The 24,618-nt window shown below is 38.3% G+C and overlaps 1 protein-coding gene across 2 annotated transcripts in view; it reads right to left on the reverse strand.

Moving 5' to 3' along the window:
- LOC145781928 (sorting nexin-14-like) overlaps window positions 1-24,618 on the reverse strand; it is a 32,160-nt gene that overhangs the window by 2,834 nt on the left and 4,708 nt on the right. The window contains exons 3-24 of one of the 2 annotated variants that reach the window (XM_082593624.1): window positions 24,421-24,475; window positions 23,628-23,695; window positions 22,503-22,581; window positions 21,703-21,746; window positions 17,284-17,371; window positions 16,430-16,514; window positions 14,402-14,549; window positions 13,944-14,019; window positions 13,475-13,519; window positions 12,799-12,882; window positions 12,382-12,496; window positions 11,363-11,518; window positions 10,865-10,989; window positions 9,370-9,428; window positions 8,915-9,000; window positions 8,647-8,699; window positions 7,758-7,965; window positions 4,610-4,791; window positions 4,000-4,229; window positions 3,111-3,159; window positions 2,448-2,574; window positions 1,152-1,245 (exon numbers count right to left, since the gene is read on the reverse strand). In XM_082593624.1, the coding sequence (XP_082449750.1) occupies window positions 1,152-1,245; window positions 2,448-2,574; window positions 3,111-3,159; window positions 4,000-4,229; window positions 4,610-4,791; window positions 7,758-7,965; window positions 8,647-8,699; window positions 8,915-9,000; window positions 9,370-9,428; window positions 10,865-10,989; window positions 11,363-11,518; window positions 12,382-12,496; window positions 12,799-12,882; window positions 13,475-13,519; window positions 13,944-14,019; window positions 14,402-14,549; window positions 16,430-16,514; window positions 17,284-17,371; window positions 21,703-21,746; window positions 22,503-22,581; window positions 23,628-23,695; window positions 24,421-24,475 (2,256 nt within the window). Of the gene's footprint in view, window positions 1-1,151; window positions 1,246-2,447; window positions 2,575-3,110; window positions 3,160-3,999; window positions 4,230-4,609; window positions 4,792-7,757; window positions 7,966-8,646; window positions 8,700-8,914; window positions 9,001-9,369; window positions 9,429-10,864; window positions 10,990-11,362; window positions 11,519-12,381; window positions 12,497-12,798; window positions 12,883-13,474; window positions 13,520-13,943; window positions 14,020-14,401; window positions 14,550-16,429; window positions 16,515-17,283; window positions 17,372-21,702; window positions 21,747-22,502; window positions 22,582-23,627; window positions 23,699-24,420; window positions 24,476-24,618 lie in introns of both variants that reach the window. The other variant, XM_082593623.1, reaches the window with a different exon arrangement.

A 24,618-nucleotide genomic window follows, 5' to 3' on the forward strand; every position in this document is an offset into this window, starting at 1 on the left:
GACTCTGTTAATTAACTTATGTTAATGATGCCCGGGTAGCGAAATTTTTTTTCCCACGAGATTTCTGTCTCATTGATTTTAGTCACTTTAAAAGTAAGATTTTCCGAAAGTGTTTGAGAGATTGGTTGATTCAGATTGCGAAATAACTATTTGCCAATAAAATTCTGCAATGATAATAAAATATAAGCTTTCCCTAACCCTACTTTTTTGAAAAGCTCTTGTGCACCGCAAAAATTACTTAAAAAAAAAAAAAAGTTTGACTTCGACAGGCGTCGAACCCCCGTTCTCACGATTACTAGGCGGAGGATGATACCACTGAACCAACCATGCCAACGAGAGAATGTTGCATTCACACGGTTTTAATACAAACTTTTACCAAAATATGTAAATGAGACAGAAATCTCGTGGGAAAAAATATTTCGCGCCCGGGTAAGCCGTTGTCAGGTTTGAGAAGTGGATTTATTCAAATAATAATCATTGAATAAATCTTTCCAGATTTGGAAATTTCTTTAATTTAAATCTTTTCTTATACCATAAAGGTCTTCTAAATTTCGCTAAATTGAGAATATATTTAATCACCATCTCCGCTTACGGCAGATTGCATATCAACATGGGTAATCTGTTTCCATGAGTCACGGTTTTTAGCTAGCTCGCCAAATTGAAGGTAGCATTCTTTATTTGGCAACACTAGTGGAAAACGGTCCTTCCATTAGGCCCTTTTTAAATTCTCAAATTCTTATATATTTCGTTTCGAACGCAGAACGAAACGAAATAGCTTGGACTTTGAAATGAAACGAAATTCTTCATTCAGAAATGATTTCGAATCGAAACGAAATTAAGACAAGAAATTTAGCTTGGAAACGTTTGTTTCGAACAGCCCTACAACCCTGTGCCTTTTTTGGCATCGAAAAGGAAATAATTTATCTTGCAAAATAAATGCTTGATATAATATTTACACAAATCGAACAAAAAAACAGGTTAATTGACGTTTTGTGCGGCAGTTAACCTGCAACTTCAGAGAAAAATCCATGCACAGTAGAGTACATAAAATGAATCGTGACATAAAACTAATTTAAAAGGCTCTGAACATCTTTTGTATTTTAGTATTGACGGTAACAGTATAGCTATTATAAAGTGAGATTTACACTTACTGGTGGGCGTAAGGTTCAATCGTGTTCTTGAATATGGTTTTCAGAATCACCATAGTATGGTGTAGCCACGCCTTTGCATTGAATACACGCATAGCTGAAAGAATGTTCACATTTAGTTGCTTGTCGTGATAGAAGATATTATCTCTTCACAAAAATGTATGAAATTATCAAAACTTGGAAAACGCGAAGATGTTTTGACTGACTTGACGTTGAAGAGGTAAAATTAACAAGGTCTAGACGTGTGGTAAAAAAATACATATAAGTTGTCCTTGTCCAATTTCTTACAAAATGGTGAGCAGCTTTTAAACCAGCAGCCATAACACAGCTTTGTCTTGTCTTCTCAATTACGCAGTTATCTACAAAAACAGAGACTTAGATAACTTTTTAACATCTTTTCAAGAGTAGTCTACAAAGTGAGAACGCAGACCAAGTGAAAAGATCAATTTTGAATCATTTTACAGAATAGTTATATACAAAATCGCACTACTATAACAATAAAAACAACCTTAAGCGATAACCACTAATCTTCTTCGTCATGTTTTACGTCTCATTTTCTCGATGTCGGGGTAGAACGGAGTAAGGCAAGGCAGTCTCCACTCATCACGATCTAGGGGTCATCTGCCACCGCTTCCTGTCATCATTTATTGTATCAGTTCACGTATTTCTGGGACGTCCAGGCTTCTTTATAATCTTTATGCTGGGAACTGGCACATCTCGGCAGGCATTTATCCACCCGCTGCTCCTTTGAACATGTCCAAATCAGCGGAGACGGTTGAAGCAAAGTACATCCCCGATCTGCGGCAAGCCCAGCCTAGCAAGTAGTATGTCTGAGCTGATGCACTGGTTTTCTTGTGGTCTAATATTGCAGATCCATCGCATCAGTACGTTGTCATTTCGTTTGATTCTACCTAGTATCTCTTTTGTCACAGCCCAGCATTCACTCTCAAACAACATCACACTCCTGACACAGCTGTTGTAGACACTGCCTTTACTGAGAAGAGAGATACCTTTATCAGTGAATATGGGTAGTAGTTGTTTGAATTCAGGTCGGGCAGTCTTCACTCTCGTGGTGGAGCTGAGATCGATACCTCCACCTGCACTGAGCATGTCACCTCAGTAAGAGAATGCATCTACCACTTCTAACTTCTCATCATCTATTATGATGTTAGTGATGATTCTACCATCAATGAGCCGAGCTTCCAACGCACATCTTTTGCACTTGGTTGGGTCGTCGGGTTTCAGTCCTCCGCTTAGGCTACTGCACTTTTTGTACCACCAATCAATAAAAAACGTCACCTATGAATATGAGGTAATCGCAGACTCCAGTGAGGTAGGAAATTTGCTCAGCTTCTCCTCCTGCCACTGATGCTGATTGGAAGTTGTCGAATTGCCAGTCGCTCTCGGGGTAGAGCTCGTGGTGAAGCTGACGGTTATAAAAAGATTGTTGTTAGAAATTCAAACCTTTGAAGAAAAGTAATTAATCGTTAGAGGTTGTGACAAACCCTCTGAAAAATGCTGCAAAACGCCACTTGGGAAAACTTTCTCTTTTTACATCGTTTCGACATCGCTGGACTTTGGAACAATGTAAACGTGACTTTTGCAAGCTCGGAATAGCTGCCTACCGCTCAATGTTTTCGACGGTGGACAAGCAGAAGCGTTAATTGTTGACGTAGTGTAGCAGCAATGAGCAGCCGCTAACACCTTGTGACGTAGCACACTCCGCCACATTCATTGCACGATTGAAGATCGGCAATTGAAAGGAAACTACAAATCAATATTTTGTTGATTAAATTACTACACCACCCAAACCACTCCGAAACCTACAAGTGTGTTATTATTGTAAATCGAAGTAAAAACTTTAGTTAATGCAAATCTTAAATGAAGAGTATTTCTGAGTACAAAATGTTGGGAAAACTTTTAAGTAACAGAAATAGAACAAAAGCAACCACTTCATGTCACCTTGTGGTCCATTTGAATTTCTGGATTGTCTGTGATGGGTTCGTATTTACTGGAAAATAAAACGATAGATTTTTAAACAGAGGACCAATCCAAAAAACATAATTGGACCTTTGGTATTTAATATTAAAAAATAACAGGCTAAGGTGCAATGGTAAATGAAGTGATGATGGCTGACGCCTGTGCGTGAATTGATTAGCGTGGACTTGATGGCGCACACTCAACAAGCACACATAAACTTGACAAAGCCATCAGCTTTATCCAATGGCAAGGCAAGCCAATACGATTGGAGCTGGTGGCATGCTGCAGCCTTCATCCGCCTTCACAGTCGTTGAGCCTGGCTGGCTTCATCCGCCTGTTCCGCCGTTGGGGACTTGGGTACTTTGGACTACGTTTTGTCTGGTCTCTACCTTTCGACTAACCTGGCATGGGTGACCCTTCCGGGAGCAGTTAGCTCCCGCCAATACAGCTCTAGAGGTCATTGAGGCACGGAAACTCTCTCACCACGTTAAGGTAGTAGTCCGAGGAGAGAGGGTAAATGGAGTAAAATGGCGTGAGCTACGGAAGAGGAAATATTCTCGAAAAAGCACTTGCTCAGAGAATTAGAGATGGATGGGGAAAAGAGACAGGGACGTCCAAACAAATGTAGAAAGAAGAAGCGAGGGATGAGGCAGATGAAGTCGGACTGAAGGAGGAAGATGCGATGAACAGAACGAGATGGAAGGAAGGGATTACAGCAATCATTGCAACAAAAGAATCGATCACCTCCACGAGTGGAAAAAAAAGAATTTGGATGATGGTCAAATATCTTGATACGAATCAGAAAAATAACAAGCAAAATAAAGTGGGAAAATGAACAAACGAATAAAACAAGTTACAAAAATATCCTTACCCCGGTTTTGGCTTGGGAGACTCACAGGATTGAATAAAAGATTGCAAGAAACTACTGAGGTGTTGGCCTTTTTCTTTGACAAGTTTGTTAGGAACGCGACGAAACAACCTTCCCAGTTTTACTTCTGGAAGTAATTTTGTATAAAACCGCGAGGTTGCACCAGCCCGCTCGGGGTAGAGGAAATCAAAGAGAAGCTCGCTGTGACGCAGGCCTGGCTGAGAGATTAGGGTCTGCAAATATAACTTTAGTTGTCTGGCACGGATTGTTCAAGCTGCGTCATGTCCATTTAAGTCAGGTAAAATGAAAACGATATTCAAGACAGTGGTATATTAAAGAGACGCTGGTCTATTGCGACAAAAATTTCAGCTTTTAAACTTTGGATTAAAATTTTTTTTTTCACTTTATAGCTAAGTCTTGACTAAAGTTTTTGGCTTGTTTTGTCGCGATTCTAGCAACAATAAAGGGGAAAAAATAGAAAAAATCAATCATTTTTTCCAGTATTTGGAAAAAAAGTTTTTGTTACAATTACGTTCATCAAGCCTTTCCAAAAACAGAAGGCACTGCCTCACAAAATGCTGCGGACTTACAAACCGTAAAGATCTTCACTTACCTTCAAAAACCTTTCAAATTCCTCCCGCTTAGAATCTAGGAAAGCAAAGTTTCGGGCGAAAAGCTTCTTCGGAGGAAGGCTCGCAATACGAAGATTGCCATGAAACTGCGTCAATTTGGTTTCAAGCACGTAGAATTCCCGGTAGCGACGTAACACGCTCCATTGCTCCGGTACATCATCGTCTAACAATCACAATTGTTACGCAATAATAAATCTATAGGGAAATGGAGCAGGGTGACGGCCACCATTGTACACCAACACAAGTAATCAAAGCTTTATGGAAAACTTGTAAAATTACGCAAAACACCACGAAAAAAGTTTCTGGTCAGAAGTTACTGAAAGAAGTCCACTATCTACGATTACAAAGTGTTATTTTCAAAGGCAACCGTTTGAAATTAATTCATTTACAATAATAAGTACATAGTATTGACCAGCAACGTGGCCGAATGGTGAGAACCCTGGTTCGACGTTCGATTTGGCGCCGGTTCGACACCGCTCCAGAGCATGTAGATTAGGGTGTTTCATTTTTTCACCATTTTTGAAATTCAAAATGCCTGGGGTCTCATCTGGTGGTATTTGGGGAAAAAGTTTACACCCTAATTTTTTTCAATTATGACGTCATATTGAGGTGGTCCACAAGGTTTGAAATTTTTGGGTCTCAAAATCTCGAAATTTGGCCGTATCTCCGGAACCGCTCATCATAGATCGACAAAATTAGTATCAAAATGCGCAGAAGGGTCGGTTTCCTATACCTGATGTAGAGAATATTAAGGTCTATCTGCTTCAGAAAAAAAGTTATTTCAAAAAATCTGATTTTTGGTCTATTTTCTCTTGATGAACAGAGATCAGGTGATTAAGATAAAAGTTTTTCTGTATTTTTCCACTCTTGGAAGCTGTTATTGCGTAATAATAGTTGGTGTTAAGGCTTCAGCACTGGGCTTGTCTAGTCTTGCTATCTGGTTAAGAATAAGTAAAGCCCCATCTTGCATTGCTCCGGGACCCTTCTTGGCGCCGTCCACAAAAGAAATGACATGGGAAAGATATATTTGTTTATGTGGAACATGCATTTAAGGGTATGAATATCATGACCAACTTCATCATTAAAATAATTGACCAGTCGAGTATTGACTCCGGACTTTTTTCCTGTGTTGAGAGCAGTCGTATCAGCCATGACTGAATATACTTGGGATAGGTGAACTCTGCAAGCCTCCTGAATGATGGTGCCAAAAATCAGTTCTGCAGTGACCAACACACTTTTGGGAAAAGATTTAACAGCAAGCACACTTTCGTGCTTCATGCCATTATCATCAACAAGTTGACCCAAGAAAACGTATCGATCTATTTCATCGACAATGCGCCCAAGAAGCTGAGTTGAGAAGGTCCTCACTTCCCATCAGAAATTTTTCTCTTGTTTTTTGTCGTTTGCGGTATACTGCCGAAGGTGATGCAGCATCACGATCAGCAAGCACACAACTTCTATCATTTATGGAAAAAGAATGTACTTTCTTGTACACTTTTCCCCAAACAGCTGGTTTCAGAGGCTCGTATTCCTTATCATCTTCCCAATTCATATCAGTATCACCATCAGAGTCGTTTTCGCTACTATGTAGACATCTAACTACCTCATTTCTTTTTCTCTCAAACATAGTAGTGCCGATGCTTTGGCAGATTGTATGCCAGAAGTGCTAGGTTTCTCTGTTTGCTAAGCACTGGAAGACCAGCTTTGTTCCATACGCCAATAACATCTTTCAGCAGTCCATCTTTGAAATGGGGTATTTTCTTCAAAAACTTAGGATTAATTTCGGCTACTTTCTTCCTCAAGTAAAAATAGTGACTGACTAAATCTGAATTAAGGGGAAGTACATTTCTCTCCAATTCCTTGAAGTTTTGCATCGACTTACTAATACCTGACCTTAATGCCATAATGACACTTAATCTAAAACAGGTGAGCAGCATACCGCTTCCTCAACGGTTACATTAATATTATAATAGTAATACCTTCAAATTACCATTTCATCTCTTGCAAAACGAACAAGGACTATTATTACGCAATAGCAGCTTCCAAGATGGAAAAATACAGAAAAACTTATTATCTTGATCACCTGATCTTTGTTCATCAAGAGAAAATAGACCAAAAATCAGGTTTTTTGAAATAACTTCTTTCTGAAGCAGATAGACCTTAATATTCTTTACATCAGATATAGGAAATCAACCCTTCTGCGCATTTTGATACTAATTTTGTCGATCTGTGATGAGCGGTTCCGGAGATACGGCCAAATTTCGAGATTTTGAGGCCCAAAAATTTCAAACCTTGTGGACCACCTCAATATGACGTCATAGTTGAAAAAAAAATTGGGGTGTAAACTTTTTACTCCAAATACTACCAGATGGGACCCCAGGCATTTTGAATTTCAAAAATGGTGAAAAAATGAAACACCCTAATGCAGATGCGTATTTGTAAAGACACTTACAGACATGCCGTCAATTGCGGAGTGACGCCCCTTCGACTATAGGCTTGATTTTATTCAACAGTACGCTGCTCTAGAGGGAAATGCTTACTGCCCTTCTTAGGGCTATGAAATGCTGAACTGAATATATCCAAAATTGCTGTCAATAATCTTTCTGAGTTTGAAGACAAAGGGAATCAATCGTCGTAAGAAGCAATCACCGGTCGATAAGCATGAAATGCAATACAGCGAAAATACTCCTCAGATTGAAGAAATAATCCCATTATTTTATCAGCCATGCGATCCAATATCGGATGCAAGGCTTTCAATCACATGATGACTACGCGCGAGTTAATCCTTGGGTCAGCACCATATCCAAAAACCTTTATGGACGTAGAGCACAGAATTAGCTATTTTAGATTGTCTTTTATATTATTTCTATGAGTTCCATTAGTCAACTTAATTAAAATATAACTAAGTGAAGACAATCACTGCAAGTAAAGAATCGGCCACTCCCACTTATGGGAACAAAACCTAGTATGGATGATGATGGCCGCAGAAACGCTACACTTCAGCAAAGAGATGGTTAAACACAATAAATAGTAGTTTCAAACATTATAGCCACTATGGCCCACAAACCGGCGTGACAAGAACAGTACACCAGTAAAATTTACATTAGTATTTCATCACTTCTTTCTAACCTTCTTGCATATCCACTCGCTTGACTTCGATACAGAAAGCGTAGTATCTCTCTGTGGCGATGGCGGTTGTTTTACCATCATCCTCCCTCTTCATCACCTTGATGCTGGGAACATTCAACCTCCACGTGGAAAGATCTCGATTAATCATGGAATCTTCTTCGACTTCATCTTCCATCAGGAGTTGAGCGGATTTCTCCTCTTCTTCAATCTAAGAAAGTTTACACGTTGTGTTGACGAATGCGCGTACAGTTTATATTACGTGGTCAAAACGAAAATAAATACTCTGAATTTAACGTAACGCACAAGGTCAGCTAAGAAACATTGGTTATGCAATGCATAAAATGCATCGTTTCCTTTTTATATCTTCAAACAAATGACAAGCTGCTTTGCAAGATGGAAATATAAATTGCTTGAAAGTTTTTCCAACGATGATCACCCCCTTAACAACAACCGTTACAGTAGCACCTCAGCAGTCAGCGCTTTTCGCTGGTTGGAAACCAGGCCAAAGCACACAGAGGCTAACTGAAAAAACACTCAGACACACTCGTCCTGTGAAGTGAAATTGGCTCGAGGGTTGTTGACAGGTTAAAAGTTCTTAACATCTAGTATCGAGTTACCACTTATAGGTAAAAAAGTCAAGTTTTGTGACAAAATCGCTCAGATTGTGTGCTTTTTCAATCATTTCAAAGCGCACACGGCTGGAGGTTGAAGATTCGGATTAATGGACTTTAGAGAATGTCAAGAAGTATTGCTAAAACACTACCTGCTTAAGACGGGTGTTAAACCGACACTCTTTCGATCATTGGGCATCACTCTACGTGTTATTCAAACGAGTTTACATTGACGCGCGCAACACGTGACACGCAATGGAGTGTGACGTTGAACTTACAAAATTGACATCTTGATCCAAGTCGGCCTCGTCTGAACCACTGTTGTCAACAACTACAAACAAATAAAAAAGTTAAGTCCCAAAGACTGTGCTACAGATTGACCAAGAAACGTTTTACTGAGATACAAACATGTCATCACAAGACAATGCTAATCAAGAAGTTGCTAATCAACATCCGATGTCATTAAACTTTTAATCGTGGGATTTGGTTATTGAAAATTTTAACTTTTCTGGAGTCAGTTGGTATAATTCTTCCATGCCTTCTTACTTGCTAGTTCTTCTTTTATATTAAATTCCTTTTGCTTTGTCGACGTATCGTCTTTTTCTGAGCCTGCGCCATTAACGAGCTTATCGCTGCGAAAGGAAGAGATTCAATTGAGTTGAAGAGACGAACTCAGAAAACCAAATTTTTGTTTACTTTGGCAAAACGTGTGCAACAAAAATGGCAAACAAATCTTAAAAAATAAAAATTTGGTTGGAATTTGGAAATCCAAGAAATTAAAGTTGTTGAAAAAAAGTGTTATCTACGGTTGCATCTGTACTGTTGCTGACATTGTTGGGTTCAAAATCAACAACCTGTATCGCATTTTGTATCCACCAAACAAAATCAATCATAAGGATACAAAATATCATGAAATTTGAAAACGAAAATATCATATCAAAACGAAAAATATAACAAAAAAGTATAACAAAACAAAATATCATTTCAAAACAAAAAGTTACCTCGCTGCGGCTTTTTTCTGTTTGACAGGCCGTCTTTTTCCACAAACCATCTTGTAGTACTGTTGAAGCAAATAGGATAGCCAATCAGCATAAGATATTGCACGGCATCGGTCACATTACAAATTGACAACAACACACTACAGCACTTTGTGTAAAACTATTTTCCACAGTTCTACGACAACAATAGCCTAAGACATAGTGCATACAATATAATATGTAAGATATACAGGGTCATCAGTACTTATCGTTACAACTTAAATTGGTTATATTTATGAAATGAAAGAAAATTTAGAATTTTTGCAAATGTATTATTGTAGAAAAAGCAATAGAGAGTTAATACACAAAATATTATTCAATATGTCCTCCATCTGCGTCAATAACTAGTTGAAGACGTTTAGGAAAAGCCTTGCATGTGTCACGAATTTACTTTCTGAGGGACTTTGGCCCACTCCTTCTGCAGTTTCACCTTCAGAGCTTCCAAACTTTGATGGTGAGTGGCCGAGACCTTGCTTTCAAGGTATGACCAGATCCCAAAATCAAGGGAATTCAGATAGGGGGAAGACGGGGGCCATTCCTCTTTGGGAATGAAGTGCGGGACATTCTCGGAAAGCCACTCCTGAGTCTTTTTAGCCCCATGTGACGGTGTAGAGTCCTGCTGAAAAGACCAGGGACGTTTTTTGAAGTGCTTCTGGACCTGTGGCAACATTGCGCCAACAAGGATGTCATCTCGATAGTTTTGCTGGTTCAATTTCACCCCCTGGTCAACAAAAAAGTGGGGACTTTTATCGGACTCTGTCACGGCTGCCCAGACCATCACTGAGGCCGCACATTGTTTCCTTGTCACCACTCGAGATGCTTCATCACCATCCCTCGACCAAACCCGATCGTTTTTGGTGTTAAAGTGATGTTCAACATCAAATTTCTTCTCATCACTGAAAACGAGATTTGGTAGCATGCCATCCTGAATGCAGGAAAGAAGAATCTGGGATCTTTGGCGTTGTTTATCAACAACTTCAGCAGAAAGTTATTGTTTCTTGACCTGCTTGAATGGAGACATCTTCAGGTCCTTCCGGAGTAAAGTTGACATGGTCCCATACGACACTCTCAACTCTTTATCCAGAATCTCGATGGATGAAATAGATTGTAACGCTAAATATTGATGACCCTGTAATATGAATTTATAGAAATGCCAAAAACACATACCGATGATAGTACTTTACATTGTCATTACTGTGTGACTAAAACGTTTGTACCAAAATAAAACACATCAAAATTTGCTCAAAGAGCGCATTTTTAAGAAAGTTTGCACTTTTTGTGTGAAGTGCATGCAAGGAAGAATCCCCGCTTTTGCGTTCGGCTTTCCGTTGAGGGTTCGACACAGCTAATGAACAACCAAGCGTCGGAAGAGAATTTTTTATTGCTTATGCAACCTAGCAGGCAAAAATTGCTTTTTACATTGTTAGCAATGTTTGCTGTTTGTGAACCATCTTCTTACCGCGTCGCTTTGATAAAACAATGGGCAGTAAACGCGCTCGAGAAGATTGTAGACGTGGTCGTAGGCGCGGAAGAGGGGGGCGCTGGTACGAAGCCGACTCACAGAGCTCGATTGACCGTCGGCGACTGTAATCAAGGAAGGAATTTAACAAGTGGACCGGACAGTAAATTCCGTCATTTTTACATCGATTCGACGTCTGCAGACGTTGAATCAATGTAAAAATAACGGAATTTGCTGTCTGTTGAAGTAATTGAGGCTTTCAGTCAGTATTCTATTGCTTAATGAAGCTTTCGGCCACACTTTGGTTTATTTACGGTATCACTAGGAGTTATATCAACTTCATTTGCAGAGAAAATCGTATCAATTTCAGTTTTAACACTGCGGTAGTGGCTACGTTATACTAGATGTTTTTGATGGAATAAAACAACTTATAAATACAAGACTTTAAGTTGTCTTTTCAACTACTTTAATAGGTTTTTAGTGTACAGTATAACTTACTTTCACGAAGCTCACGAATGATGTCCTCGCTGAAGTGAATAAAGGTCGGGGACTCAACGGTGCAGTATGAGTTGTAAATATCGCGGGCTTCTCTGTGTAGCTTCACTTGCTGATCAGCATCTTGGTCTTGTGACAAGCAACGACGATTGAAGTCCTCTAAAAGACGGAAAAGAAGTTACTTGCTTCGTTTCCAACGTTGAAGGCGATGATGGAGATTGTACATTAAAACATGGCTGTTGAAACGAAAATCTTAGACCGCATTTTTTGCAAAATGTGTAAAGCAAATGAAATATCTGATTAAACGGTAATGAAATACTCTACTAAAAAAATTGAAATGTTGAGTTCTTGTTGTTTTTGAGGACGAAAATCAACCAGAAAATCAGTACTTTTTTACCTTGACTTAACGTCTAAAGACATTGAATTATGGTAAAAAAGGCAAATTAGCTCGCTGTGTGTATTGTCTTATCAGGACTTACATTCCATGATTTTGTGACAAATTAAATAATATAAATTAGTACACTAAAGGCTCCATTACCAACTTAAAAATATTGAAAAATTTAACAGATTTGATATACCGGTACTAATTAACTAATAGAAAGGTATGCAGGTATAAAGATTAAAATTCTAATTTACTGGTTAACTGGAGGCTACAACAGAAGCCAGTAACATTCCGACAAACTTGGTGTGAAATTCACCGCCGAATGGATCGAAGATTTACAACATAGCAACGCATAGCTGTGAGAATGATGAAGTGAAAGACGCATTGAAGAAGCTGATTCAATTCAAAAAAGTCAACTAATGCTATTTCAAATAGTCCAGATCAACAACAAGAATGATTCATGATTTTCATGGTTCATGCATGATTCCCAAAACTTTAGTGACGACCAAGAAAGGCTTGGCTTGACTCATGACTCTCATGATCCATGCATGATTCTCAAAAACCAAGCCAAGCTTTTGTTGGTCGTCACAACAGTTTTGCTCAGGTGTATCGACAATATTGTCAGCATCTGATTACTTACGAACAGTAAGACAAAACTGCAAATGATGAACGGAACCGACTGTCTTGAGAAACGTCATGAAAGGGTAGAGCATCTCCTGCGTTGCCATTATCTTTGGAAGGTCGATATACAGAAGCTGCAAATTGTGATCGTTAATCGATAAAGTCTTGCACAACTATAAATATGATAAAATAACCACCAACACCATAAAAATGTTAGAGGTGTAAAAGAATTAACCAAATTCGATAGCAAAAAGGTGGGCTCTCTAAAAATCAACGACATTAGTGAAACAAGTTGGCAAGACAAAATTTAAACAAAATCCGTTGTAGAATGGTTAACCTGAATTATAGCCTATACAAAGTATATATGCAAAATTGTATTAATTAATTCTTAGGCAAGAAAAAACAAGTTTAAAGTAAAACAACAATGAACACTCACGGAATTAGAAGCTTTAAGATCGTAAGAAGCAAATTCTTCCAGGAAGGGGACCATGGGGGATGGAGGACCATCTGCTTCCTTTGGCTGTAAACAATCAAACATGAAAGATTCACCAATATCCAAGATCTCGTGAAAAAGATCCACACTTTCACACGATTGTGTGTACGGATTGACAGATGAAACGAAAACCTTCGACTCGATTTTTTACAAAATGCGTAAAGAGCAAATGAAATATCCGACCAACAGTGAAGAGCTTGACAAATAAGTAAACAGCGTGGAACGTTTTTTTGTGACACACAATAATATAACTTTACAAGCGCTATTCACACAATAAACCAATGTATTCTTCAACAGGCTTTGTATACAGAAGATAAAAACCAACCGCTTCACTTAGTAAGTTAACAACCTTGTGAAATACAGTAATTTCAAGTTCAACTGTGGTTAATTTTTCTACTTTCTTTTCATAAGCTTGCAGGTTTAGTTAGCACGGCTGCAAACGAGAATAGCCAGAGGGAGAAGAGCAGCGTATTCTTAATAAACTATTTGAAGCTTTTGAAGTTAACAAAGGGCTGCGAAATGTGTATCCACATTGACAAGACGGAATGAAAACATAAAAACGACTTTTTATATAATATTCGTTTACATCTTTAGTACAAAACAACCTCCACCAACATACCGGGGTCTTGTCAAAGAAGATCAACAACAGATTGTTGACTTTGTCCTGAAATACGAAAACTTGTTAGCATCACACATTTGCATCCGCCACTTTCCAGCTAGCAAAACATTCATGTTACATTTGCAGATCAAAAAGGATGAGCTTTGTTGAATAGATTTCACTGTGACATCACGGCTTTGCTTATTACGACGACAAAAAGATAACGTAAGGAAAGGGCGAAACAACTCTAATACCATAACTGTGATCAGACTACTATAGATGAAAATAACATGAAATATGGAAAAGTTAAGTTTCTAAAAAAACAGTAAGTCACTGTTTTAGAATAGACAAAGCAAACGGATTAGTGATTATTCATCTCTGGCTTTGATGAACAACAATAGGTTTAAATGGTTGCAAATTCACGTTAATTTAACGTTGGACAGCCGTTCTATTAATACAAAAACAATAAAAAAGCACTATTTCAACTCACAGGATCGTCGATGACATCAATTCCATGTAACAATACGTTAGAAGCAAGTACTTCTCTCAAGAAAGATCTTCCAACTCTGAACACGTTGAAGTATGGAATTACACAAGTTGATCAAATAAGGATTATCAGGACATTCTGACGGGGCCAACTTGGTGCTGAACAATTGATAGCGCCCGATCTCTTACGGAAACATTTCACCGCGACCCGCGATACTATTCAGCGCAGACTTTATGTCATTTATTGAGCATGTCTTGCCTTGTGAAGATATTTTAATTTAGGTACCAGTGTTGAAATCCTAACACAACTCTTGTTTCTAGACACTTGTGTCGCAAATTTAAGTAATCTGATACTTATTTAAAACTTAAAGTTTTGATTCAGTAGAATAATGCCCACATTGGTTCACATTTGCAAGATCTGCGTTAAGAATAGGCATAGAAACCAACTATTATTCCACTAACCTGCTTTCCACAAGACCGGGAGGAAATATGTATGGAAATAAGCTGTCACACAATGCACGAAAATAGTTCAGTTCAGATCTTCTACTTTTTAGAGCCTGGTGGGCTTTGGACCCATACCACATCAAGATCTCATCCTCAGTAGTGCATCCTTGGAAAAAAACAATCACACTGTCATTAGGCTTGCCAGATGTTTCGTCCCTGAAATCGTTCGTCCCGACGTTTCGGCCCTAGTTTTCTACATGTTTCGTCCTTGAGATCTTTCGTCCCGATGTTTCGACCCTTAAACGTTGGATTGTTCACCCACCAATATGCAACGTAAGCTGGGTTGAGACCGTCGTGAGACAGGTTAGTTTTACCCTACTGATGAACGCTCGTCTCCCGATCAAGGGTCGCCGCGACAGCAACTCTGCTCAGTACGAGAGGAACCGCAGATTCGGACATCTGGTAGCTTCGGCCAGCGGCGCGAGCGGCCAACAGTAGCTTCGCGGGCTTACGAGTGAACGCCTCTAAGTCGGAATCCTTCCTGACAAGCGACGATTTGTTGGCGCCCGCTCCGAAGCGGGCGATCGTCTTTCTTTCGGCGAAGCTGCGAAGAGGCTGCTCGGGTCGGTCACCACGGCCAAGGTGAATCATCCGCAGAAGACCTAGTTGAAGATCGGGGTGTCGTGATCGCTAGAACAGTATTTCAACTGCGATTCGTTGAGAGTAAGCCTTCTGGTCTGCGATTCGTCTTGTCATTAAATGACAAGGGCGCCGCCGCCACCGTCGCACGGTCGGGGCGTGCGTGCGGTCGCTCGGGTTAACTGCAGTCTAAAGTACAGCTACAGCTAGGCCTACTTATGCCACTTTTCATCCAATTCAAGTTCCACTTCAAATAAAACTTCTTTTCGGTTGCGGTGTTTTGCCACTCTCAATCTCGCACGCTTGCCAGATGTTTCGTCCCTGAGATCTTTCGGCGGTGTTTTTCCACTCTCAATCTCGCACTTTCCACCAAAGTAGCCGATGTTTTGTAGGGCCGAAGCGTCGGGACGAAAGATCTCAGGGACGTAACATCTGGCACCCGTCACTAGTAACATGACAACTCAAAAGCAGGGCATGGGCTATGAGACACAAATTAAAGTATGCAATGAAAGATTTCATTGTTACATCTGAAAGTCAAAAACTGCGCGCTTACTTTAATGTTGGTTTAGGTTAGGTTATAGTGTTGTGTAAGAGTTTGGGGTTACTTTTGTTTAATTGAAAATTAGGATAATTAGGCTAGTTCAATGTTACGCGATGAAGGCTTTGTCGTTTACAAAGAAAAACAGTTCATGGATATGTTTCATGGCATGTTGCAAAAAGCATTATTTCAGCTGCATATCTAGCTTGCTATGCGGTGCACATTGTCTGCACTTATTTGTCAAAGTCCAAACGCAAGAGTGTTAATAAGGATTAAGATTAAACAAAGAAATGCAAGGAACCCGATCTTTGCAAGTGTGTTAGTAAAAGTTATGCTAGCACTGACTACATAAATGGTAAGCTTTCCTACAAGACTAGGCAAAGACTTTAAGGTTAAATCAGAGATTTTTCATAATTTGAGAAATGAATCATTGATTCAACAAAAAAAGCAATAATAAAAGTAATTTGCGTTCTTCTGGTGACTATTTACTAGGTTACCTCCTGATGTTAAAGATGATAACTAGCTTTTGTATTTCCGACTTTAACATCATCATCATCTTTAACATCAGGAGGTAACCTAGTAAATAGTCACCAGAAGAACGCAAATTACTTTTATTATAAAATGCCTGGTGAACAGTCTCTCTCTGTTTTTACTAAAAAAAGCAATATATATAATAGTATATACTTTCTACAACCAAAAAAAAAAAAACAAGGCAAGAAAATATAAACAGTAAAAGAATGGAGACAGGGCAGTTCGTGTTAAGTTGGCAAAAAAGCAGCATCAAACAAAAAATACTAAGACTAATAATATCAATTATGCTTATAACTTATTGTCTCTACATCAAAGAAGCAATACCATAGTAAACCGACCTGCCTGATTAGCAGACATGCAAACATGAAGGTGAATGATAGCAAGTCGAAGCAGCTTTTTTAATACTATCTCTGATAAATCAACCTGAAACAATCAACATGGTACTTATTAGTGAGTGGAAGTGCACCGGGAAAGTAATGCCACTTTCAGATGAAACAGGCACAACTATTGTAATTAAAATCAAAATTTTGTATACATTTTGAAGGCTATTTTCGATCTCAACAATAGAAAGCTGCCTAAAATCCACAACCCCACATACGTTGATGTGACGCTAGACAGCAATAACCACGAGTACGTTCATCTTAAACTATATTGGGTAATTGTGTTTATATCACTTGGCTATTGGATATTGGTTTAGCAGGGTTTACATTGCTGTGTATATACTTGGTTTTCCTTACTTGACGTTTACAATGAATTGCAAGTACCTCTACAATACGTCATACATGTCGTCTCAATATCCCGATTATGACACCACTGAATGAGGTCCAATACACCTATTTTGTGATGCCACACTCACAGATTTTACATGCACTCAAAAATTTATTACTCAGCATCTATGTTGGACAGATCTACAGTAGATCTATGCCAGACTTTGTAAATCGATCATTCATATACGGTACTTCAAAATAAATTCCATGCTGTGTCTCATAGACAATTAGACATGCTTTCAACAAGCACATAACTTTAAACGATCACACTCAAAAGCAACAAATTGACACATAAAAGTCAAATAGACGAATTAAGTTTACTTTCATAACAATAAATGATGATGATGATCAATGACCATGTTAATAAAGCTTTAAATAAAAATGCTCATAGATGTTGAGGAACTGAGTTGTTGAAGTAAACAAACCTTATTGATGCGACGATATAAGACAGACAAGGAATGACGCAGAGTAACTTTCAACTCAAAAATGAATGTCTCATCTTCACTTAAGTTTCTGCATAGGAAGTGTGTATGCATGAATGGCTTTTAAGTTTTATAAATAGAAAAACCCTTTGCACTACTCACTACCAAAGCATCAATGTCACAAATAATTGTAGGTTAAAACCAGGGGTTCCCAACCACTACTCGTACCCCTTAGGGTAGGGCGCATCGTCTCCCCAACATTTTTATGTTTTTTGAGAAATTAATTTGTAGATCCCACCTGTTGTTAGACTAACCAAGTTTGTTGCTGTGTTCAAAGATCATTGAAATTGGATAGCGTTTATGTGGGCAACCGGCAGCTTGAAAATCTCTCAAAAAAAACAAAAATGAGATAAATGCTATAATATTAGTCTAAGCACATTTTGAATGGCATGAAGTGATATTGATATAAACTCACAAGTATTTGAACATAACTTTATTCAAGATCATGCTAGTGGAAAATCCGACCGTGTAAAATTGTGTGGCATGTCTTCCAATATGCTTAAATGTACCGTTGCTCGGTACTTACCGGTACTTAGAAAAAGCAATAGTCATTTAATATCACTTGGTTACGGTTTCTGCAGGCACAGATTTTCTCTTGCGTAAGTTTGGAATGTGCTTCCTGTTACTTTCAACAACTTGAATAGTGTTTTGAAAATGTTTCTCACTCCTAGCGCTGCGTAAGTAATCGGTACCCAGTTGTACACCACGCTCAGCGACATCGTTGACTACATTTACTGAACCAACGTAGAGAAGCGCTGACTGATATGCAGCAGATTGCGACCATTCGCCCACAGGCAAAGCGAGAAAACTATCGTCTATTTCCAAGATATGGAAGAAAAACCACGAGTCAACTTTGATGAAATCTGTCAGACATGATACGAGAGTAATTTCATTTGGGAAATTGGGCTTTCCGTATCCGGAACCAGTGCGATCTAGCGGTGATACAAGTGGATTTGCTGGCTTCATATTGATGAGCTTATCGGCTATTCGTCTCTTTTCAGCATTCGGAACTTTTGAACTAAAGAGAGCCAATGGTACCATATCGGCAGAAAGATACCATAGATGTCGTTTGAAACTCTTCGCTGCACTGTTTGATATCAGTTCGTTCACTGTTCTGTATTTTAGAATCTTGTGATATAAAGTTAAGCTGTTCCATGGGGCGTCGACAGCTACTGTGCAACAAAACCACCATTGACAATACACCAGAGAAATGAATGTCACGAATCGTTTTAGCTTCGGTATTTGAGAACTGGTAGTTATTGTCCCCTTTGGCAGCTCAGATATTTGCCTTTCTAGCAGTACAATCTTTACGGCATATATGATCTTGGCCATCCATCGGGCCTTGTGGATGGCACCTGGTTGTTTGAAGCTAAAGTTCACAGTATCAGAACTTAAATAGGCCACGCATAAACTCATCATTTCTTTGTAGTCGTCACGCCTACACTCTAGCTGAGTTCTTGCAAGTTCGAGGACTTCATCTATCCATTTTTGAATAAGAGGATGTGCCTCTACAGAAAAGCTTTGTAAATCCAAGCGGCTCAGTCCTTGATCCCCATCGTGGGGAAGATGATTCCAGCTTGTCCTGAGCCTGGTAAAAACAGTGATCTCCGGAGACTTTGATGACTCAATGTTCAAGTCTTCAAACACATGAGACACTATGATTTCGCCGATGTGGTGTTGGCATGCTGACCATAGCAACGCTCGATCAAGTTGTTGCTGAATACTTATACATGCTGCTGTCATTTGACCTGTATTAGTCGATGTAGTATCAAATACCATATTGACTACATTCTCCGAGCACTGCCAGCTATGCAACAATCCACAACTTAAGTTTGAGATGATATGTCCAGCCCGTTGATCAGTTCCTGTTTTGTAAGCTGGGATTCCTAGTAATTTCAGTTCTTTCGAGTCACCTACGGCAACCGCCAATCTCTCTTCGTGTTCGTACTTATTGACGAGGGTTGGGAGCCCTTTGCCATCCCAATGTAGCGACATAAACTTCGGTGGCATCCACAGTTCTCTACATTCCTGTGCTATTTCTTGGTTAACTTGACGCCTGGCCTTGTCAGCTTGTGAGTAGGATTTTGTAATTTTTGAAGCATCTCCTCCAGCTTCTTCTACGAAAGCCTCCGTGAACGCAGCTTGTTGTGCTGCTGTCATTTTTATTCTAGTAGCTAATGCTACTAATTTTGGAGATTTGACAATGTCATGTGAAATGAAAGCTTCAGTCCCTGTGCGCACAGTCCTTTTGTGAGATTTTGGAGCTTGTTGTGGTATAAATGATGATAGCGGCGTTTCATCCTCGCTAGAGCTGCTTTCAAATCCAACAGTAGAAAATAAAGTTTCAGTTTCTCTAGCAGACTTCTCATGCCGTTTCTCTGCACTTACAATTCTCTCCTGTTTCCTTTTTAGTTTTGAAAATGATTTCACATCGAAACCAGCTATAGTAGCTACCGTATTCTATCAGTCTTCATCGATTTTAGAAATTTTATGTCTTCTGGGTTTTGTATTATTTGCTCGGAATTTGGAGTCCATAAAGGGAATGTTTTCGACAGGTCATTTTAGTACTGTTCAACCTTAGCAATTACAGCAGGAGTTGTTCTTCGTGCCTTCGGTATTCTCCTCAGTTTCTCATTCTCCTGTAACAGTTTTATGATTTTTTGACAACATGTCTGCTCAGCTAACATGGGTATGCCTCCCTTTTCAAAAAATGGAATAGTTTTCATGTACACTATCTTGGCAGCCTCATATTTTGTGCGATTTTCACTATATCCGTCCTCTAAGTGCAAGGTAATAGATCTCAAAATCTGTAGCGCAGTTGGAAGACGGCTTCCTGTTATTTCGCCATCGCATTTAGTGACAGCATCACCTAAGCCAAATATTTTGTTTCTAGTAGTTGTCATGTTAACGTACGACTACAATCAGAAATCTGAAAAGATAGAATTTTGCCCAAAATTACGTTTATTTACAAAAATTTGTAACAGAGAAAGTGAAACCAAAGCCTAATTGCTGGATTCCAAACCTGAAAATGTAGGAAACGCTGTAATAATAAATAAGGTATGCTATGGTGCACTTTCCCCCTGAAATCATAAACTTTATTAAAGTTAAATGCGAAACTTCATTTAATTATATATAGTATTTACAAAATGGCAACCCTGAAAAAGAATAATTGATGGTTGCCCACATAGGCAGGTGCGGATTCCAACCAAATTTCACAAACTTTGTTTTAGGCCTAAATGGAACATTATTACCGATCTACATGACAATTCATCGACATTGGGGGGTTTGATGCACCCTACCTTAGGGGTACGAGATTAAACATCAAGGGGTACGAAGATCCTTGGGCCACAGAGCAGCTTTTCAAACAGATTTCGCACTACAGTTTTATTTTGGAATTGTAAATGATATTATGCCATTACGGTCTTTGCTTTGAAAAAAAAAAAAAAGCAATTAGCCTATCTACAAATATATAATTGTTGTTATTCAGTTGGCTCAGTAGCCTCATTGTCTCATAACAATGTGTTTTTTTACTTGCTGCCTCTAAAAATAAAAATAGAAACCTTGCTAATTTTCCTTGTCTTGATCAAATTGCTAATAACTCTTTGCTGCAAAATGTCAAAAATGAAATTATTTCCCATTTAAAGATGTTGGTTGATTCTTTCGATGGTTACTTTTTTGTTGGTGAATTGAATTATTTCCAGCATTGGATTATAAATCCATTTCTTTTTGATTTAACAAAAATGTCAGATGAGGATAATTTGCAGGAGAACATCATTGAAATAAAAAGCTACCGTGCCAAAAATTGAAACTGCTATTTGACAAATCAAAGTTAGAAGATTTTTGGTGTGTTGCTGTGAAACCTTCCCAAGTCTTGCTATGGAAGTCTAGACAGTGTTCTCTTAACACCTTATTACTGTGAAAGTGGCTTTTCGACCATGATGGATATCAAGACGAAGTACAGAAATCGTGTACAACTGGAAGATGATTTACGTGTTGCCTTGAATAAAATCGAACTATCGCTTGAGCGAATTTTATCAATGAAGCAGCAACAAATACCTCACTAAAAAGTGACAAACAAAATAACTGACATTTAATTTCTTTTGGTAATTTTTGCATGTTTGTATGAAATATCGGTTTAACGTTTAATTGAGCTATAAAAGCAATTTAGTTTAGCAATATATATATATCTGAAACAATTCAATCAGAATTTTTTTGGGGGTACGAAGAATGCTCTGACCTGACAAAGGGGTACAAACAGCAAAAAAGGTTGGGAACCCTGGTTAAAACGATGTTAAACACATGTTACATGTATGGTGTCAAATTAAACAAATCTGCACAAATTGTGATGTTACCGACTCTTACCTGTACCATTTCCACACATAATTTTGCAGAAGGAGTTCCAAAAACTAAAACAGAAATTATTAGAAAAAATGCCTTTCTAAAAGCAATTAAAACATATTTATATACAGCTTAACTCATATAAAAACAACTCATAAACATATAAACACATATTAGCATTTATACAGGCTTTTCAGCTCTCGGCGGCCAAGTCGTTAAATGGCCATGGAAACTACAGGACCGGCAGGCCATGCTTGGTCGCAGGCTTGCACAAGCCAAAATTTCTCCACACCGTTGAAATTTGAAACTTTTGTCACCACTCGCGACGTTTGTATTTCACACTTTTTTACTCCACTCGCGTTTAAACATAAAAATTTTTTCTCAAACAAGTTAAAGTCTCTCACACGCCGACAAGAAACTTTGCTGATAAAAGTTACACAAAAAGGTCGACCGATAAAAACTCTAAGACTGCCTCTACACTTACTTGGGAAGCAATGCATTTAAATACAACTACAAATATGCTACAGGGCCTTGTTCGCCTTGTTCTTACCATAGTGAAAGCAAAAACATGATATTAATGAATTTTTGAAAATACAAACATTTACGGATTTTTTATTTTGGCTACCAGGGGCAAAAATTTGGCCGCCGCGCAGAAGCTCTGGTAGGCCATGCTTGGTCGCCGGAAAAATAAAGGAGCTTATAGGCCTAAAAGTGTATATGCCTACGATACAATAATTAATATAGAAATTCTTGTTCCATAGTCAAGGGGTACACTAAAGTTATAGTCAATATCTTGTGACACACTATATAAATTTTCAACTTACTTCGCTGACAGCTTTATCTACTTTTTCATTCACTTCAATTCCTATCCATGGCTGCAATAACTCAACAGCAGTCTCTGACCTGTCAAACAAAAACAGGTGCTTTGATGTTATACAGGGTGCGCCAGAAAAACCTACCACATTTGATTGATTGATTGAATTTTTATCCTCGGACTGGGAAAGCTTCTTATAGAGGCTTTGAATCACTGACGCAGGCCCGGTCACCGAGATAGACAGAGTGAAGTTTCTGATTGTTGAAGTCTTCTTGCCAGGGAATTTTTCCATCCGTTAGATTCCGCTGAATGAAGAGCAGTCCTTAACGTGCGTTGCTCAAGCGCACACCCCGAATTGTTACTGTTTCAAATTGTTACTGTACCAAAGCAGTAGCAGTCTGACAGGAGGTTGAATTGAAACTTTGCAGCAAAGGACTTCGGAATGGTCCGTTTCGGTGAATCCGATTCGGTGAGTCCGATTTGGTGAGTTCCCTACTCGGTGAGGGCCTTTTTTGGAGAGTTCCCTATTCAGCGATTTTTTGAATTTTTTTTTTAAATTATCGGGTACCGTAGCCTAATTATCATTGCCCTTTTTACATCGCTTAACGTTGAAATCGTGCAGAAAAAATAGAAATAAAATGTTTGAACAATTAAATAATATAATAAATCGCTTCTACCTTTGCTATGTTGACGTGTATTGTTTTTGATATGATGGTAAAAAATAAAAATAACTCAACTGAACTGACATGACAAATTTTCATTCAATTGTTCAAAAATTTTATTTCTATTTTTTTGTGCACGATTTCAACGTTTAGCGACGTTAAAACGATGTAAAAGCGGCAATGATAATTAGGCTACGGCACCCGATAATTTTCAAAAAAATTTCAAAAAATTGCCGAATAGGGAACTCTCCGAAAAAGGCTCTCACCGAATTATATAGTAGCTCCGGGTCTCCCAAATCTTTCAAGTAAGTCCCCAAAGGTTGAACCATGGTGGTTGGACATAGCCAGACAAAACCTTTATTTCGAGAACACATTGAAAGAATGAGTAGTGTTGAGTGCGATGAGGCACTTAACAATAATGTGTAAATCATACATAAAAAATGTTATGTAGCCTACATTAGCACATCACTCACTTCTCTCTAAAACAATTTTTCTCTCCGCATACTCCACAAAGCTTTACTTCCAGCACAGCTTTTTTCTTCTGCTAAAATAAATACTAATTTATAAGCGAATTCATGAAACTACACAACATCTCAGGATTTATCAGTACCATGCAGTGTGACTTTGTTGCGTAACCTGTGACATATGTACTTAGTGTACCGTACTGTATATTGATAGGTAAGTTACTGATTAGAAAAAAATTGGAAATTAGATTTATGAAATGTATATATACAATTATACATAGAATAAATCTTTGGTTAGCAACATCATTGAACAGAGCAAGAGACAAAAAATAACTAAGATCCTCGTCATTTATATCAATGTCTTCATATATTCATCTCATCATTCGAGTAAGAAGTCATTATTAGCCTCGTGTTAACTGTTATACAAGCTTGGTGGAATATCAATCATATTAGTGGATATAATTTTAACCAAAGACCTGTTCCATTCTCAAGGCATCAATAATGTACAAATGAAGTTCCGTTTACAAAGATTTGTATGTCATTTTTGTCTGTTTATTTTGTACGGTATGATAAAATATTAGGCTAATTAATCCAAAATAAAACTTTGTTAATAAACATTTTTTATTACAAATTGTCGTTTAACTCACTAATGATCCAACAAGATGCATATGTGACAAAAATAAAGAAAAAAAGTAGTGAGCATGCATATAATCTCTGCTTTTTTAATATTATTAATGGTAATCTAAATAGAGGTAAAACCATGTAATCACGATTGTATAATGCATAACACATAAAAACTTACCGAATGCAATGGCTCCAATTTTGACAGTAAAATATTCGGCATGTCATAACCAGGTCTAATAACACACAAATAAAAAATGACTTTATATTAATCATGTGACCATGTTTCATATTCCAACAAATTGTTCAATCAACAAAATTATTTTGTGGGGTGAACTATGACTAGTTGACTACATTGGTTTGAGCTGAAGTGCAAGAT

Source organism: Aplidium turbinatum, chromosome 13 (assembly GCF_918807975.1).
Source record: "Aplidium turbinatum chromosome 13, kaAplTurb1.1, whole genome shotgun sequence".
NCBI classification, from domain to species: Eukaryota; Metazoa; Chordata; class Ascidiacea; order Aplousobranchia; family Polyclinidae; genus Aplidium; species Aplidium turbinatum.